Source organism: Barbatula barbatula, assembly GCF_947034865.1.
Source record: "Barbatula barbatula genome assembly, chromosome: 8".
In the NCBI taxonomy this organism is placed as follows: Eukaryota; Metazoa; Chordata; class Actinopteri; order Cypriniformes; family Nemacheilidae; genus Barbatula; species Barbatula barbatula.
The window spans coordinates 19,666,646-19,684,278 of record NC_136771.1 but is presented as its reverse complement, the minus strand read 5'-3'; the positions used below and the strand labels follow the sequence as shown (position 1 = coordinate 19,684,278).

At 40.3% G+C, this 17,633-nt stretch overlaps 1 protein-coding gene across 1 annotated transcript in view; it reads right to left on the bottom strand.

Moving 5' to 3' along the window:
- sorbs2a (sorbin and SH3 domain containing 2a) overlaps positions 1–17,633 on the bottom strand; it is a 45,100-nt gene that overhangs the window by 5,863 nt on the left and 21,604 nt on the right. The window contains exons 6-21 of the mRNA XM_079463416.1: positions 17,059–17,625; positions 13,938–14,058; positions 12,120–12,295; positions 11,413–11,479; positions 11,199–11,249; positions 10,845–11,046; positions 10,650–10,764; positions 7,283–7,339; positions 6,209–6,255; positions 5,078–5,238; positions 3,003–4,649; positions 1,956–2,017; positions 1,701–1,798; positions 849–963; positions 537–665; positions 90–260 (exon numbers count right to left, since the gene is read on the bottom strand). Coding sequence (XP_079319542.1) covers positions 90–260; positions 537–665; positions 849–963; positions 1,701–1,798; positions 1,956–2,017; positions 3,003–4,649; positions 5,078–5,238; positions 6,209–6,255; positions 7,283–7,339; positions 10,650–10,764; positions 10,845–11,046; positions 11,199–11,249; positions 11,413–11,479; positions 12,120–12,295; positions 13,938–14,058; positions 17,059–17,625 — 3,786 coding nt within the window. The remainder of the gene's footprint in view (positions 1–89; positions 261–536; positions 666–848; positions 964–1,700; positions 1,799–1,955; positions 2,018–3,002; positions 4,650–5,077; positions 5,239–6,208; positions 6,256–7,282; positions 7,340–10,649; positions 10,765–10,844; positions 11,047–11,198; positions 11,250–11,412; positions 11,480–12,119; positions 12,296–13,937; positions 14,059–17,058; positions 17,626–17,633) is intronic.

Here is a 17,633-nt window from a genome sequence, read left to right as displayed (position 1 = left end):
GTTTGTCACTTTCTGAAACAGAATGCCCAATGATGCATGCAAAAATGATGGACGTGTGTGTTATGTCAACTCTGGTGCTCCAGTCTTACCTTCTGTGCCTTGAATGTGTGCGTGTCTCCTTGGTGAATGGGGCTCTTAGATGGAGAGCCCCTGAACACGTCGACATAGGACACGGGAAAAATACCCTGCCTGTTCGTGCCAGGAATCTTTCCTTCATACCAATTCGGATCAACCTTCCGCAAAAGGATCACCCGCTCCCCCTGAAACAGACACATGCATTTATATAATAAAGAGTTGACTTTATATTAAACATTTGATTTGCATTTCATTGCAAACATTGTGTCAAACTACGCACATATCTGTCAAGACATATTTTTGAGATTGCTTCTGAACCTACAGTCATTTGTAACATTGAAAGTCACTAGGGTCTACGGTTTTCTCAAACATCTGTATGGCCTCTTTATTTCATTTCTCCCACTTAATGCAACTACTTCGAAGAAGCCTCAACTTTTTAAACCTCTGGGTGCTTTACTTGCCTTTTTAAGAGAAAGCTCCACATTCGTGTCAGCATTGAAGTTGTATCGAGCTATGGCCTCTCCCATCTCTCGAGCCTGAGCTGGAGGAGGAGGCCTGACAGGCTGCCTCCGCTCTGGAGATGCAATCCTCTGAGGTAGAGAATAAGAGAGAGAGAGAGAAAATGAGAATGTGTGTGTCAGTGTTTATATATTCAAACTGTGTAGTGTATGTACATTGGTTGCCATGTTAATATCCTTCAGCATCGAAATCTGACTATCTAGGAGATGGTTGACCCACCAACATCTCACCGCAGTGGTGAACACATCACTGACCTCTACATATGAGATGGGAAAAATCCCGATTCGTCCTTTGTGCTCCCCCTCAAACCAGTTGCTGTCAATCTGTCTGATGATATTGACCGCATCACCCTTCTTAAAAGAAAGTTCCCTGCAAATACACACAAATCATGTTTGTGGACATGAACACACACTATTTAGGCCTAACATGGTAAATCAAGCACCAGTGGTAAATCTGAGTCTAGCTTGACTCCCCATCACTGCTAAAAGATGTAACCAGTTAGAGATGCAAATAATCACCAATTCCATTATTGATGAGATGAATCAATTTTTTATAACCATTTCGTAAAATTTTATGCAACAACATTAGTGGTTGTGTTAGCAAACATTTGCATTTAAAGGTATAGTTCCCCTAAAATTTTTTATTATGTCATCATTTACTCAACACTTATGTCTTTCCAAACGTTTATGACATTCTTTCTTTTGCAGTGCACAAAAGAAGATATTTTGCAGAATGTTGGTAAGCAAACAATTATATGTAGGTATGTATAGAGACAAAACTACGGAGACATTCTCAAAAGAAATCTTGTGACACAGAAGAAAGTGTCATAGATAGACTGTTTCGAATTAAATTTAAATACAAAATGTTAATCTTGTTGACATATTCATGCAATGAATGAGACCAACAGCAGATGATAAAGGAACTTATGTACAAAATGCAAATGCTTTCAATGGCAGCCCATAAAAAAATGTAAACATGTACAAAGCTTAAAATCCATTCATATACAGAAAGCTGACACAGCCTACTGCGCCGAAAACTTGAGTGAAATGCGAGCATGTTGTTGTGTCATTAACATGCACCAGACGGACTCTCAGACCGATACTCACTTGGCAGACTGAGCTTTAAAATCATAAATAGCTTTGGCAGGCTGTTTCTGATGGAGAAGAGAAGACAATATAAGATAGGTCATCTGCTTAGAAGAAACCTACGAGATAAGCAGAGACTCCATCAGCTATCCTAGACATTCACATTAATGCAAATATTCTGAAACTGTAACTGAAGACCACAAGGTCAAAATATCATGAGCAATATGAGGAAGAACCAGTCCACTTTTGCATAAACAGATATGAAAGTCTTTCTACCTCTCTTTCTGGTGTGGGTCTTCTGCTTTGTGGTGTGAGACGACCCGTGTCAGACCCCTGATCTGTGGAAACACACGATGAAAAGGTCAACAGAATGATAAAAAAAGTGATATGTTCAGGGTGATTCCACGGGCATGCCAGTGTGCTCAAAAGGAACATACATTTTTTTTTAATATTGGGTCAAACTGAGAAGTAAGGGATGATGATCAGGATACAGTACGTCAGCTCAATTTTACAAACAGTACAAACGGCATGTATTTGAAAAAAGACTCCCAAAACAAAACTGGAAATGAACTAACAAAATGACATGCAAGGGTATAAATAAAATAAAAGGTAAAATAAAATAAAACATGAGCAGTAAACACGTCATGCATACTGTAAACCGTACATGTAACAAAACAGCAACAAGATCCGCTAACACTTCTTTTCCATCATTTCAAATTTGTATAAAGCAAACATTTTCCCTTTATAGGCAAAATCTGTCATATTTTTGTTGATAAAAGTGTACTTTTAAGGATTGGTACTTTAAGTGTAACAACAGTTAACTTTGAATACATAACTAGTTTACAACAGTTTTTTGTTTGTATTGCAACTATATAACTATACATACTATACTTTTTGGTATACAAGTTCAATACTAGTAGCACATTTTAGTTTATGAAGTACATTTTGAAGTACTGTATATTCTCAGTAAACTACCAGTGAGTGTGGTGACTAAACAGACTGCACGCCAAGTATCCTTAAAATTCCTAATCTATTGAAGTATACAAGGTATATACTTAAAAGTATTAAATACAGTTAAAGGTCAGATATACTTAGAATGTTCTGTCAGTATAAGCCAAGTGCCCTTAAAAGGGAGTTTGAGAGAAATATACTAGTAAACTTGAACAAAACTTTATTTAAAATAAAGCACCAGATAGACGGATTGACAAAGAGGCATGCTGACTAGCGGAAAAGAAGTGAAAGTGTTTCCATATGTCTGGTTGGGAACATTTGAGGTAATGACATGAGGATTCTGCAATAATGATAGTGATGGTGAAGTTGCACCTGAGTAGCAGTGCGCATTAGCATTAGTATTAGCATGCTGGTTGTTGTTGGAGGCGTCTTGATGTTGTAAGGAGGCACATTGGTGGGCTCCATGATAAGGCTGGTGGACATGGGACGAGGAGGGGGAGCCAGACCCTCTCTGGACCCGCAAAGAGGAGCTACGCTTGGGCACATCTGGTAACAACTCTTCCAGTAGCCGGCGCAGTATGCTGTCATCTGGCAGCCTTGCTGGGCCCTGTCCCTTTTCCGCCCTTAAGTGGTCATATATGTCCTGCAGTGCTGCATCTAATGCCTCGTAAATTGCGGCTTTGGATTTTGGCCGTCCACCTCTGCAGTGTCGTCGCTGCGTGGGAGGGGAGCCTCGTTTCCGGCGGAAAGGCACGGGGCTGACCAGGAAGGCAAGTTTGGAAAGGCTTGACTCACCGGGTGACTGCTGGCCTAACGGAGGTGTACCAGGCTGGGAGTCTTGCCGAGCCCTTTCCTGTTGACGCTCATGCTTTAGCATGGTAGTGAATCGAGTATACGAAGCCGGACAGCGCCCCTTACAGGAGCTGATGAGGTGGCGATGTTGGTAACCTTGACTCTGACCCACGCTCTGGTGCACGTGATTGTGACGGTGGAAGTGATGCCCATGGTGGTGATGTCCACCGTAGAAGCTCTCTGATGAGGTGAGGGAGCAATGGTCCACATCGCTCTCACTGCACAACGAAGATCCTTCTATGTGAATGTCACTCATTTCGGAAGCACAGGCATCCTGCTCGCTGTCCGAGTAATCTTGATGCTGGTTCTTTCTGTGAACCGACACCAAGTTATTGCTGACTGGTCCCACTCTTGGCTGACCCTCTGGGGGACTTCGTGCCTTTTCTGGACTGTCCTCCTCTTCCAAAAGCGATTCAACCGAAAAGCGTCGCTTCGGACAGCTGCTGGCCCTCGAGGACCCTGGAGTCGTAGTGCCTGAAGGGGCATTGTCATCACCAAGGTCCGGCATGGACTTTGATTTCTGGATAAGCTGCTCATATGCTGATATCCGGTTGGGTACCATTTGTCGTGGCACCTCGTGACCTGAAGAAGCCCAGCCATGAAGGTTGTGCCTTTGCTGCTGCTGTTGGCGTTCCAACTCCAGGATTCGTGCACGTACAGAACGAATCACATCAGAGGGCAAGAGCTGCTCCCGGTCAATGTGGTGCATCTTCTTGTAAAGCTGAAGGAAACCTGGGGTATCATGTGGCATCTTATGTCTGTGATGTCGGCGACCCCTGGGGGATGAGGTAAGACTTTGTACTTGAGGCTGCTGTGTGGGATCTTCGTCAAGCAATGAACCAGCACTTTCAGAGCGAATGGTAGTCACAGAGCTCAACGTTCTCCCGTCGTTGCTAACACCATGTCCATCAGACAGCAGATCATCACAGCTGCGTGATTTCAGCCGTGGTGATGAAGGGGTCATGGCGGATTCATCATCAGCACTACTCCAAGTCTCTGCAGTTTCATGTCGGCTTGTCTGCCATCCGTTCTTAAAGCAGATGGAGCGCTTGGAGCTACGCCAGGTTGGTGTGGAGACAGAGAGGGAATCTGTGGAGAGATGAGAGGATGGACGCTCCATACCTGGAGAGCTCATACAGGAAGAGAGCGACTCGCTAGCGTCTCCAGCTGTGAATCAAAACAACATCCATTGCAGCATGACAAAGAGGAGACAGGAAAGCTGGTTAGTGAGCTTATCTGACAGAAAGTGAGAAAAGAGAAAACGGATAACAGTAAAGATGACAGTTAGTAAGAAAGGGTCTGTGTACGAGAGAATGTGAGTATCACATAACTATGCTCGTTCTCAAAAACACCTGCATTGCTATTATACAGAAAGAAAACTGAGTCCTTTCGGTTCCTTAAATCAATTTTCGTAAATCAAACCGAACAGCATTTATGTTAACAAAGCACTCAACCAGAAATTGGCAACAATACAAAATTTGTGCTTCTCTAGAAAATAATGTTGAAGGTGCCATAAAGCAAAGTCTTTAATTCATAGCTAAAAAGGAATTATTGGATTAGTCTGTCTTTGCCATTTATTTGCATGCGCCATTTACCTTTGGCTCTGGATGGTGATGAGGGGGATGAGCGTATGGTGGGCTTCTTCAGTGTCTGTGCTTTATAAGAGTCCACTGGGCGGGCATTCTGCTCACTTCCTGTGTTGGCTTGCGTGACAGATGGCTCTGACTTTCGTCTTTTCCTGTAGTCGCTTGCAGAACTACAAATCCAAGAGCAAAGTTGAAGATAAATAGACAAAGTAAAACCTATTTTTTTACTTCAATCATAAGAATATTATTATATATGTACACGTCTATAAAAAACAATATTGCCCTGAAATAATTTTCAGAGTCATTATTTCTAAACATCACTGAAGAATATTAAAATGAACCAGTTAATGGCATACCTGTGTAATTTTAATCATGTTTAATAATGTTTTTTTAAACTATGATACAGTAATTTGATGACTGGATAAAAATTTACAACAGCTACAGTCAATATAATCACTTACATATTAGGGTTAATGTCAAATTTGTACTGCACAATTACCAACATAATTCCCTATAACAATGTTATTATTACATAAATTAAAACAGGTTTAATCTTTAATCTGATCACTTTTTTATTTTTGTGTTTCCTTTTTAAACAATAACTCACACTCAAAATAGTTAAGCGAGACATAAAAAGACAGTTTGTAAACATTGCATCTCTTATGCAAGTCTTTAAATAGGTGAAATTATCTTATGTGGAAAATTAACACTTTATCAATAATAATCGTTTTTAATGTCACCATTTTATGTCAAAAGTTATATATTCTGACCCCTAGTAAACACAATGACAATGCCTTGACTAGGACTGCAGTGTTGACGACACATAAAAAAAGACCTGAGACTTATCATGCCACCTAATATATAGACAGTGTGTGTCCTTAAAGGAAAAAATATGAAGTAGAGATGATGAGATAGAAGGACACCAACAAAGGCCACTGTGAGAATGTGAAGTGGACACAACAATACATACACATGCACGCACCAAAACAAGGTGGCAGATCTTTAAAGTACCCAAAAACATTACATTACACAGAGGATGCTCAGCTTTTCCCCTTTCAATGGATAACCAAAAGAAATCTCTCTAGGAAATGAAACAGTCTTAGATAGAAAAGCAGGGCCAATAACCCAAGAGGATCTTACCTTGAAGGCCTCTCAGGCTGTTCCGAAGGTGAGAAATAAAGTGAGGACTGAAAAATAGAAGATAACAAAAGGGATGAGTGAGATACGTGGGAACAAAGAAGCATAACGTTACTCTCCCATCCTGCGCCACGCTCAAAACCTTCCCCCCGCATGCGCAAAGACAGCTGTGACTGACAAGTGTTCCACGTCTCTCTACACCACCTTGAAGGACTGTGAAAATGAATCGGGACCTCCTGCAAGAATGAAAGAGAAATGGGGCCCCACAATATCTAACTTGGAGACCAACAAAAGCCAGCGAACAAAAAGGTACAGAGGCCGCACATGGTGGAGGCCACTGTAGAGGCCGGTTAAGAGGCCTGGGTCTATTATGCAGTTCAAATGAGCCACGCCTCCTTTCCTTTGACACAGCCTGGGGTGAATTACAACAGATCTGAACACAATAAAGCAGCCTGCACTGTTTATTTTGGCTCATCCATGTGCGACGTTGATACAAAGAGGGAATGGCAATAGTGACAACAACATTTTTAATACCGATCACAGGTCAGATAGAAAAGCTTTAAAAGGTCAGTTAAAGGTAAGCGCATGTCTGTATTGCGTCAGACATAAAACAGTGAAAAGTCTTCTCAAATGCAATACAGTAAATAATAATTCACATATTCCGATATTCTCCAATCCACCAATTCAACATGAACACCTTGTCAATTAACAAAGAAGCAAAAGTGTAAAAACAAATCAAGATAAAAACCAAATGGTTACAGATATCAAATGTGACGCCAAATAAGATTTTATTTTGCGATGACAACCGACCTGATGTATCGCAAACTTTCCAAAGTAGTGTATTGCAAGCTTCACTCTCACACACGCCAATTCAAACATACAGAAAATAAGAAATGTGTAAAAAGAAGATGAGTCATACTCAAGAAAATCTGACTTTGAGTTTCCCTGATCATACTACTAAACAAATTGCTGTGCAGAAATGAGAGATGAAGAGTTAATAGGAAAAAAAACAGAAAGGCAAAAGATGACATTAGAACAGCATGGAAAGGACGGTGGATGGAGAGGAGGTACATTTACCTGCGCCACGGCACGTGTGGAGGAGTCAGGATTATAATCCAACCTCTTTTTAGGAGGCTAGAGGCCCCCCACCAAAAGCAACAACGGAGAGGAGTGAAGATGAGGTGGACAGGTGGAGAAGCAGGTGCATCATGGGAAAAAAGGACACATGTGGAGAGAGTGACAAAGTTAGAGTATGGAGAAACCGAGAGATCACACAAAAGACACACAATTAGTGCGAAAGCAAAGTGTGAACAATTGAGACCCACATCTTAGTGTCCTCATGTGCTTCCCTTACTATTTACAAACAAGAAAAAAACAATGATCTAGAAACTGCATTTGCACTCTGGAAGGGGCATTTAATGTAAGATCTCAGATATTCCACTTGTTTACACAAGGTGGCAGCAAAGTTAACCAGTAAACAAGTCAGCAAGTGTGTTTATAGCTGGAGAAACTGTGCTTAATACTTGATTTAAGAGTTTACAGTCAGCCACACCTAAGCCACACATAAAATGCATGAACTTCCTTGCAAAGACAGAGAACATAGAAACGGTGTTACCTGCACAAAATCTCAAAACCAACTAAAATTTACTTTTTTTTCCATTACCAAAATCAGTTGTATCGGATGTATGAATTAAGGTTTACTGAGGTGCCTTAACTTATAACATTTTAAACCTTACTTCTTAAACTGAAATGTTTTGCTTAAAGTTATTTTCCATAAATGCTATTTGAGTTGCATTGAATTGTATTTAAAGTAAGAATGATCATGTATTTTTGAGCTGTGGCTGAGGTGGCTAAATCTTTCAGGGCCCACTGTATTTTTCAACGTCCATATAAAAATATTTTTACTAGCACAGTTTTGCAGTTGTAAGCTTACTGAGTGATATCCCAAGGAATTCATTAAAAGTCTGATTAAAGGGCAAAACATTTATGTTTTACTCCAAAAAACAGAGCACTAGCACAAATCATGTTGGTTAGTTTTGAGGAGAAAGCGTGACTGGTGTACTTGGGGTATTAGCCTTGGGGTTAGACGTCAGACATATAATTTGTGTATGATGTCTCACCCGCCGCTGTCAAAAGCGTTGTTACTGTGCAAGTTAAAAGGCCCTGATACACTTTAAGCTAATTTGAAGAACAATCCGATGTGATGTCATTCAGAACAACACAAGGCCAAAACAAACCTGTTTACTTTCTTCCAACACTGAGAATGGAACCGTGCTGTGAGTATATCAGGGCCTTTAAGGTGATGTGAAATGCCATTTTTCTTTTGTTGTTGTTCAAAGGAAAGATTTAAAGCCAGTGTACACAACTCTACTCCTTAACTCTAAGTAAAAAAACTACACACACACACACACACACACACACATGCTTGTCACAACACCATGACGTGTGTATGGGACAAGGATATATGGCCTAAAGCATGCCAGCCTGCTGCACCCTCACTCAACTTACCGGCCGTCCAAACTCCAGCTCGGAAAAGAATTTAAACCAAGGCTCGTTCTCTAAATCTATTTCATCTGGATTTAAATCAAACGTCTGGAGCAAGAATCAATATAGAAGAGAGGTACACAAAGAAAATAAGAAAGGAAAATAATGAGAGAAAAGATTGGTTAGGAAAAGAATGGCAGCAGAAAGTTGTTGTGGGTACTGAATGCAATCTCACACACACATACACAGTAACTCAATATGATGCAAAGCAAGTAATACTTATAACAATTAATTATTGTATTGTGTTTATAACTGTCCACCAGAGGGTGACAGGTTGCCTTGCAACAATGTATCTCTGTCCCTCACTTCGTCCTAAAACCATGTTTGCGCACGCTGAGAAAGCGGCCCACTCCTTTTGACACATGGGGCATCTAGAACTGCCACATCCACTGTGTTTCTGCTGATGGCAGTGCTATGATTCAGCTTTCTGACATTTCCATTCCGTTGTTCTCTACGACCGCACCGCTTTGTCTGATACCCTTCCAGCATTTTGCATCTGCATTGCAAAACAGCATCAAGTTCAACAACTGCCTTTAAATGAAGAAAGAAACAATATTTCTCACTTTGTTTTTTGGCTTTTAAAAGGGTGTGGCAGAAATTTATAAGGGAGAGTGGAATGAAACAGAACACGCTGCAGGCAGGATTCAAATCTGCTTATTGTGTCACAAGCACACACATCTGCCAGGGCTCTACAGTAAAGAATTGTTTATGCTTTCACAAGACGACTAGTAGTTTGAATTTCAATTTTCCCCTCCAACATTTTCAAAACAAATATGATAAATAGCCTTAATAAAAACGACATAAAAAAGGTGCTTAACTGTGTGCAGTTACTCTGTGAGAATAAAATCCTCAACCCATTCTAACTTATAAATACAAACAATCACAAATGATTCCTGCACTTCCCAACATGTTGAATATACAGTACGTAGAGCAGTTGAGTGCATGTTTTTTAAAAGGATAGTTCACTTAAAAATAAAAATGCTGTCATCATTTATGCACCCTCATGTGTTTCAAAACCACGAAAATGAATAAATGTCAAAACATGTATATGACTCATTTTTCAGTGTAACACAAAAGAAGATATTTTGAGAAATGTCTAAGGGGTTTTATGTCCATTCAATGGAAGTCAATGGGCTTTAAAATAGTTTGTGTACTCCAGAAAAAAAGAGTCATATACAGGTTTTAAATGACATGAGGATGAATAAACAATAGCAGAAATTGTGTTATTGGGTGAACTATCCCTTTACATTGTAAAAAGACATGTTCTCTACACCTGTACATAATGCAACAATTTGTCTTTGAACACTGCCTTCTACATAAAACAAATCAAACGACTGAAAAAAAGTCAGTTTCACGAGCAGCAAGCTCCTGGCAACACAGTCGAAAGCTAATGTTCCATTATTTGGTCAAATAGTCATTGACAATGAGAAGGAAAAAAACCCAGTCTGAGATCTTCAGGCCAGAAGATTGCAGTTTTGACATTTTAAAAAGCAGTGAATCAGGCCTGAGACATAGATCTGAATCGATATCCTACTGTATTATAAACAATTAAATAAAGAGTTTGAATGGTTGAATGGCAAAATATCTAGTGGACTATGAAGAACAACAGCATTTGGGTCTATGACACAATAGAACAGTTTCTCGGCCACAAGCTTTGGGCTGAAAAATTATTTAAAGGCAAACATCTGCTGACACAGCAAATTAATCTACAAAGCCTAATATGTTTAGATGACTGACCCTGTTGATTCTGAGATTGAACAGACTGAAACAGTGTTTCAGTAAATAACACTGAATTATTATTATAACATGAAACAAATCAATCGCCTGTTGACCTTAGGAAGTTCACATATTGAATTCAATTTCAATAAAATAAACGAATAAATTGAATAAAATCACTCACAGGCCTCTCCTGCTCAAGGATGGATGATTTTCCAGGCTCGTAATCAAAGATGCTCCGCGGTTCCGCCCGGTATTTCCGTGTGTCCACTTTCCGTTCCGGAGGGCCCCATTCGTTTCTGAAGACATTCCCAATTCAGAGCCAAAACAAATCTGTAGTTGGATGCCTAGACAACAGAACGTGTAATGGGTGTCTTACGGGTCATGCAACAGATCTCTTTCTCTGTCCATGTCTCGTGAGCGGAGCTGAAGGAGAGAGGGCATCGGAGGGGGTGGCGGGGGAACCGGGGACGGCGAGAGCTCCCGTTGAGCTGCACCATCTTGGTCTGAGGTATTTCTGGAGAGAGGCCGGTAGGTGTGTGTTCGAGGTGGAGGGTGGGCATGAACAGCGGGGTAGTTGTCTATGAAAGAAACATGAATATCATTAATATGAGCGGTTAATGAAACAATGTAAACAGTATGCAAACGTTCTTTAAATACTTTGATATTATTCAACAATGCATAATATGGATCATCCTTATACCCTGATGGTAGATTTCTTTGCCATACTCACCATTGTTTATGACCGCATATGTGGCATTATATGTGTCTGCATAGTCATCATCTGAAAAACACATGGCATTAAACACATTTACAGATAAAATAAAAAAACTCTTTATTTACATATAGGCCTCCAGTACATGCCTTTGTGTTTGTTTTAGTAAATAAAAATGGATACTCCAGGCTGCACAAGTGTGTACACATCCACTCTGTCACATCATACACACCTGCTTTATGAACCATATGGATCTGTTTGAACATGGTCTTGTACCAGTCCTTGGGTCTGTCCACGGTCTGAATGGAAGCACAAACACACACACACGCACGCAAAAAGAGATACCTTGAGGGTTTTTGTTACTTGACCAAACAAATATTTAATAGCGTTTGTCATCACCTGACAACCATCAAAGTCACAATCATGCATAGACACAGAGAGAAAGAGAGAGAACGAGAGAGAGAGTATCATAGTAACCTGCTTGGAAAGAGACAAGAATGTTTTCCTCAGCACACACACAAACAAACACACACACACATCACAGACAGTCTGAATTGCTCAGAGCTCAAAAGCATTCCTCCAACCACAATGAGAAGATCAAATGTCAAAACAACGCGAGCACAAATCAAGTACACTGGCCTAAAAACGCATTATAAATGGTTAATCTATTTTTTTCCAGTAATAATCAATAAAAACTGGTAAAGAAAGGACATAGTAGGGTTGTTTTCCCCTAAACACAGTTTTAAACATTGATAAGCCACAGCAATTTTTTATATGTTATCTTCACTCCTGACAAGCAAATATGTTTGATAATCAGTTTGTGGCACTTAAAAACAGTCAAACGTGAAACTGAAACAGAAAATATGCACATAAACATCTTCATTCCTCAATATCGGAAACTTCAATCTTCTTTCCCCAAAGCGCCTGGATATCACTCACCGTACGGATGGCTATGGGAATGCCTGACTCGTCCACCGGTCCAATGCCTTCGTAATGGGGAGCTTTTATGATGGACACCCTCTTCTCTTCCTCTGAGAAACGAGCAATGGGAACAGAACTACTGACCACTGTCTGACCAGAGACCACAGTCTCTCTCCTCACTGTCTCTGAGCCCTCTGAAAGAGAGAGAGAGAGAGAGAGAGAGAGAGAGAGAGAGAGAGATTCACACTATATGTCTGACTGTCACATTACTTGTGCATTTACAATAGACACTCGATTGAGGCAAGATAATGGAGCACAGATAAATCATTTTGTTGATTTCTGCAAATGTTCCAACAATTCTTCTGGCTGGACTTCCTGCTTGCACAATCAAACGTCTCCAGATGATCCAGAATGCGGCGGCAAGAGTGGTCTTCAATGAACCGAAGAGAGCGCATGTAACTCCGCTCTTCATCAGGTTACACTGGCTCCCTGTTGCCGCCCGCATAAAGTTCAAATCTTGGCTCCTGGCCTACAAGACCAACACCGGATCTGCACCATCGTATCTCCACTCGCTAATGCAGATCTATGTTCCTGCCAGATCACTGCGGTCTGCAAAGGAACAACGACTAGTGGTACCATCCCAAAAAGGAAAAAAGTCACTCTCCCGTACCTTCTCTGGATCTGTTCCACATTGGTGGAATGATCTACCTGCTGCTACAAGATCAGCAGACTCGGTTGCCATCTTTAAAAAACGCCTAAAACGCATCTCTTCCGTCAACACGTCGCTGATTGATTTTTCCTAATTCTCTTCCCTTTCCTTCTTTATAAAAAAAATTAAAAAAAATAACACTTACTAACCTCACTATTCTTAGCTTTTTATACTGTGCTAGGCTTTAATGGACTAGTTTGATGCACTTATGTATTTTGTTGCCTATGTTGTTATAATTGCTTCCAATGTTTCCTCATCTGTAAGTCGCTTTGGATAAAAGCGTCTGCTAAATGACTAAATGTAAATGTAATTAACAATGAGCACACAGTCGAAATAAAGTGAGGGAGATGGTTGGGGTTTAAAGAATTAGAAAATAGATTAAATAAGGAAAGAGTAACAAGGAATAGAAAATAAATGACATGAATAAAACAGAAAGAGTAACAAGGAATAGAAAATAAATGACATGTTTGAGCATGGCAGGTGCTGCACATTTTCATAAAAACACTGACATGGCACAGTGCTCTTACTCCGACAAAGCATTATGACACAGCATAAATAAGACAGCTTCATTAATTTCTTAATATCTTTGCACATTTTATCAAAGCAATGAGCAGAGGTATGTTTCTTTAAATGACTGCAAGAGTAGTCAGACAAAGGCTTTAGCCTTTCCTGAAATCCTGTTCGAGTATCGATCGCTTCGGTCTGGCTTAATGGCTGTAAATGCATCATATCCTGAGGACTGAACCTGCCAATACCAGCATCCAAACTGTGCATCAAAAATCCATTAAATTAGTGCACGGAAAACAGGGACCTGGTCAATAGAAAGTCAAACAGACAACTGAAGCTGAGGAAAACATCATGACCTCTGTGTTTATAAAGCTTTCTAATCACATCACATACAGTATGTACATTTGGAAGAGACAGTAACATGTGGAGTCCAAGTGGGGTGAATTACCAACTCACACTGTTGTGATTGGTCACGGCTGACAAAGAATCCTTAAACTGTATCATTTTTTAAAAAGATATTGACAGAGGCAGTATCAATAAAAGATTAACTGTCAAAAAATCTAAAAAGAAAACTCTGACTCTGAAAATTCTGAAAAGCTGTGTGAGTCTGCCCCACTCACCTGAACTCCTTCCCTGCCGGAGCTTTACCAGTCCTGGGCTAAAGTTTGGGGGAGGAGGGGGGCACGCAGGTGGAGAGAAGGGCCTCTGAGAGTGAGAGCTGCCATTCATTGTCATCTGACCCTAAAACAATTTATGAGAAGGATTTGTAGGTAAGTGCAGTTTGTGGATTCATTTAAAGTCAAACAGCTGTAAATGTTTTGAAGTAAAGATGTTAGAAGTATGAGAGACCCCATAGCACACAAAACAGCACATGACAGTACTTTACATACACAGACACCGAATGTACTTAACAGACATCATTACAGAAAAGTAATTATCATTATTTAGAGTAACAAAAAAGTAAACAGATGTTGGTGCATCTGTAATAATGACAGAAATATTGATGTTGGTTACTGTTAGATCACATAACAACAACAAATAAACATTTAGGAGTGTAGACATAAATGCTGAACAATCTATCTTTGTTAACACGGGAATATGGTCACGATATGCATTCGTATCACAAAAACGTTATTTATTGGCGTCATTATACATCATGGTAATTTCAAACAAACATTAAGGGCTCTTTTTTAACGCTCTAAGTCCAAAGTGCAGGGAGCAAGTGCACTTAGGTTGTGTACGAATCCACTTTTGCTAGTTTAAGGATGGCAAAAATGGCCCTGGCCCAAATGGCGCACTTCATGTGGACTTGCGGTCTGGTGGACTTAAATTCTGCGTGCTCACCAAGGCTGCGTCCGAAAGCTCTAAAATGCTGCTTTCGGAGGCAGCATTTCAAGGTGGGAAGGCATCAAGGCACATTCAAATCCAGTGTTTTCTTACTTCCTATCTCCTGAGATACCTCCATCATGTCGATTTCTGAAGGCAGCATGGATCCTTCGCTGCCTTCAATATCCCACAATTCTTCATTATTGCTTATTTATTTTCTATTCGCTTTTTTCCGGCCAAACGGCCTAGCTACTGTAAATGCTTTAAAATCTGGCACAACATGAGTAAACGCTTTCTTAAACCACTTTACTGGATTGAAACCTTTGCAAAAAGGTCTCAAACTACTGAGGAAAATACTGCTCCTTCTCCACTGGAAACTGCATTCTCTTCAGCACCTGAGTCCAAAGAAAACCCCATCCTCTGTCGTCTGATTATTCGGATCCCTCCTCCCAACATGGAACTGATACCCTCCAACAACAACCTTCTGTTAGTCCTGCTAGCCCACAGGTACCTGTTAGCTGCCGAGGCACATTTTAAGCAGATGAGCTTAAATCGTCCTCTGATTCCTTTAAATCATATTTTTTATATTTTTTATTTATTAAAAAAATATGCTCTCCACAACTGAATGTAAACTTGCTTTAAGTTCTTGAGAACTTGGAAATATGACACGTTACGCAAATTTAAGGAGTTGTGAATATCATCTCATATTGACTTGAAATGGGAGACAACATAAAAAGCACACAATGTAAACTGCATACATGGAACACAGAGTTAAACTATAGGATTAAATCAAAAAACATATAGGCGGTAAGCTGACATATTAATGTTAATGACAAAGTCAGACACTGAACGTTATTGATAGACTAGTAAGGACATACAAACAGGCGACTCAAATGTGACATCAGACTGAGGTAAGCATTGTCAGTTGAGCGTGATAGTTACGTTAGTGCCTGTGGCAGCTGATGGGGCAGTAGGGTTGGGAACCTCATCGGGGGCATTGGAGGCGTGGCTGAGTGTGGGGGACGGGGTGGGTGTGGCCGTGGGGGAGGATTCCAAGCCGCAGATCTGCAGCTCCTCCAGGCCAACCGTGGACGATGAATAATGACTCAGCGCCGATACGGTTACTGGCGATGCGATAGGAGAGGCCGACATAAGTCCGGAACGTTCCAGAGGAGTGTAGGGCGTAGGCGAGAGGGCTTTGGGCAATAGCCCAGACAGGAAGTCGGGGGAGTCCCGGCTATAGTGTGACCGACGAGCCACTGGGTCAGGGGAGGACGCTCCAGAGGAGAGTGGTCTGGTGCCCCCTCTAACTGGGGAAAACTCTCGCTGATTGAAGCGAGTGAGAGGGAATAAAAGGGAGGAAGAAAAACATTTTAAGTGAACACACAGCAAAGCTGGTGAGCAGGAAGTGACATGGGCACATGTGAATTGAACCAGTTTGAGCAAATTAGGGTGAAGAAGAGCAGGTGAATCTGTGGAAAGTTCAGAGGAGTGAAAAATGAAAGTTATAAAAAACGTGTAATTATGTCATTCTATAAATAGCTACCATCTGAGTTCCTTATATGTGTAAAAATGTCGTTGCACTGTACTTGTATGTGTGTAATGACAATAAATTGAATCCAATCCAATCCAAAAATAAGGGCTGTCAAACATTTCATCATGATTAATCACAACTAGAATAAATGCTTGTGTTTATATAATATACAGTATGTCTACGTATTGTGCATAATAATTTTGCATTTATTAACACATGTATGTATTTAGGAAATATTAACATGTATTTATTTATATTTACCAATAATTAAAATCTTATATAAATGTTTATTAATTTTTGTATTTTATATTTTTCTTATACATGTATGTTTAAGTGTTTATAAATACAAAATAAATATGCACAGTACACAAAAATATATTATGGAAACGCAAACTTTTATTCTGGATGCAATTAATCGTTTGACAACCTTGGTAGGATTATAATAAATGTAATAAATTGACATTTTACTTGGTTATATTTAATCACCAAAATATTTTTTTATATTTTATTTTTATGTCTCCAGGTAATACTGTACGACACATATTTTTCTTATCTGTACAGAGCACTTTTTAAGTTTATGTTCACGGCTTCAAATGTAAAGACAAATCTTAAATCATTATCATTCTTAAAGTAAAAAAAACATGCTTGTATATTGAAACTTATTATTTATATTGGCATGGCAAAACGCAACACATACTTTATATCTTAAATTATTCACCTTATCAAACTCGGAAAGGCATTTGCTTCATAGAATGACACAATTAACAGTTTACACACTTGTGTGCTCAGTCTGTCCAATCCGGTGAGAGTGAATCTTCGCTGTTTGAGTCTGTTAGTTTCAGAAACACAAGTGTAACAAATCAATGAAATGACAGTAATACCACCACAATGCCCGCTGGTCTTGGTGGTACAACCGGGGGTAGATCCAATGCATTTCTCCTGGGTCCAGTCTCAGGCCCTGACTGGGTCTCTGGTTGGGGTTCTGGGCTGCGGAGAGCTAACTTGATGGAGAGAGAGGCTAAGTGTGTATCTGACGTGTAGTCTCGCTGTGGAGGTGTGGAGAGCGAACTTGCGGATGAACTCTGAGGTTTAGATTTTGGGTCGGGTTTATTCATAACGGCCTTGTTAGCATTAACCTGTGATTCTGGTTTCAGGAATTTTGTTGAGGACAATTTGTTCTCTAGAACTCGAGTGATAAAACTATTAGCACTGTCCTGTTGAGGGAACAGGGCCTCCTCGAGGTCGGTTCCCGAGGTCGTAGTGGCGGTTCGGGTGGTCTTAGAGTAAGAGTATGAGGAGGTGGCACTCGATTTGATGGTGCCTGTAGTAATAATATCATCACTGTGTGGGATAGAGAGGGTGGTGTCTGACAAAAGTGGGAGGGAGCTGTAAGAGGGAGGGTTAGGAGTCATGTGATAGCTCTCTCTCCTAGGGGGCGGCAGAGGAACCTGACAGA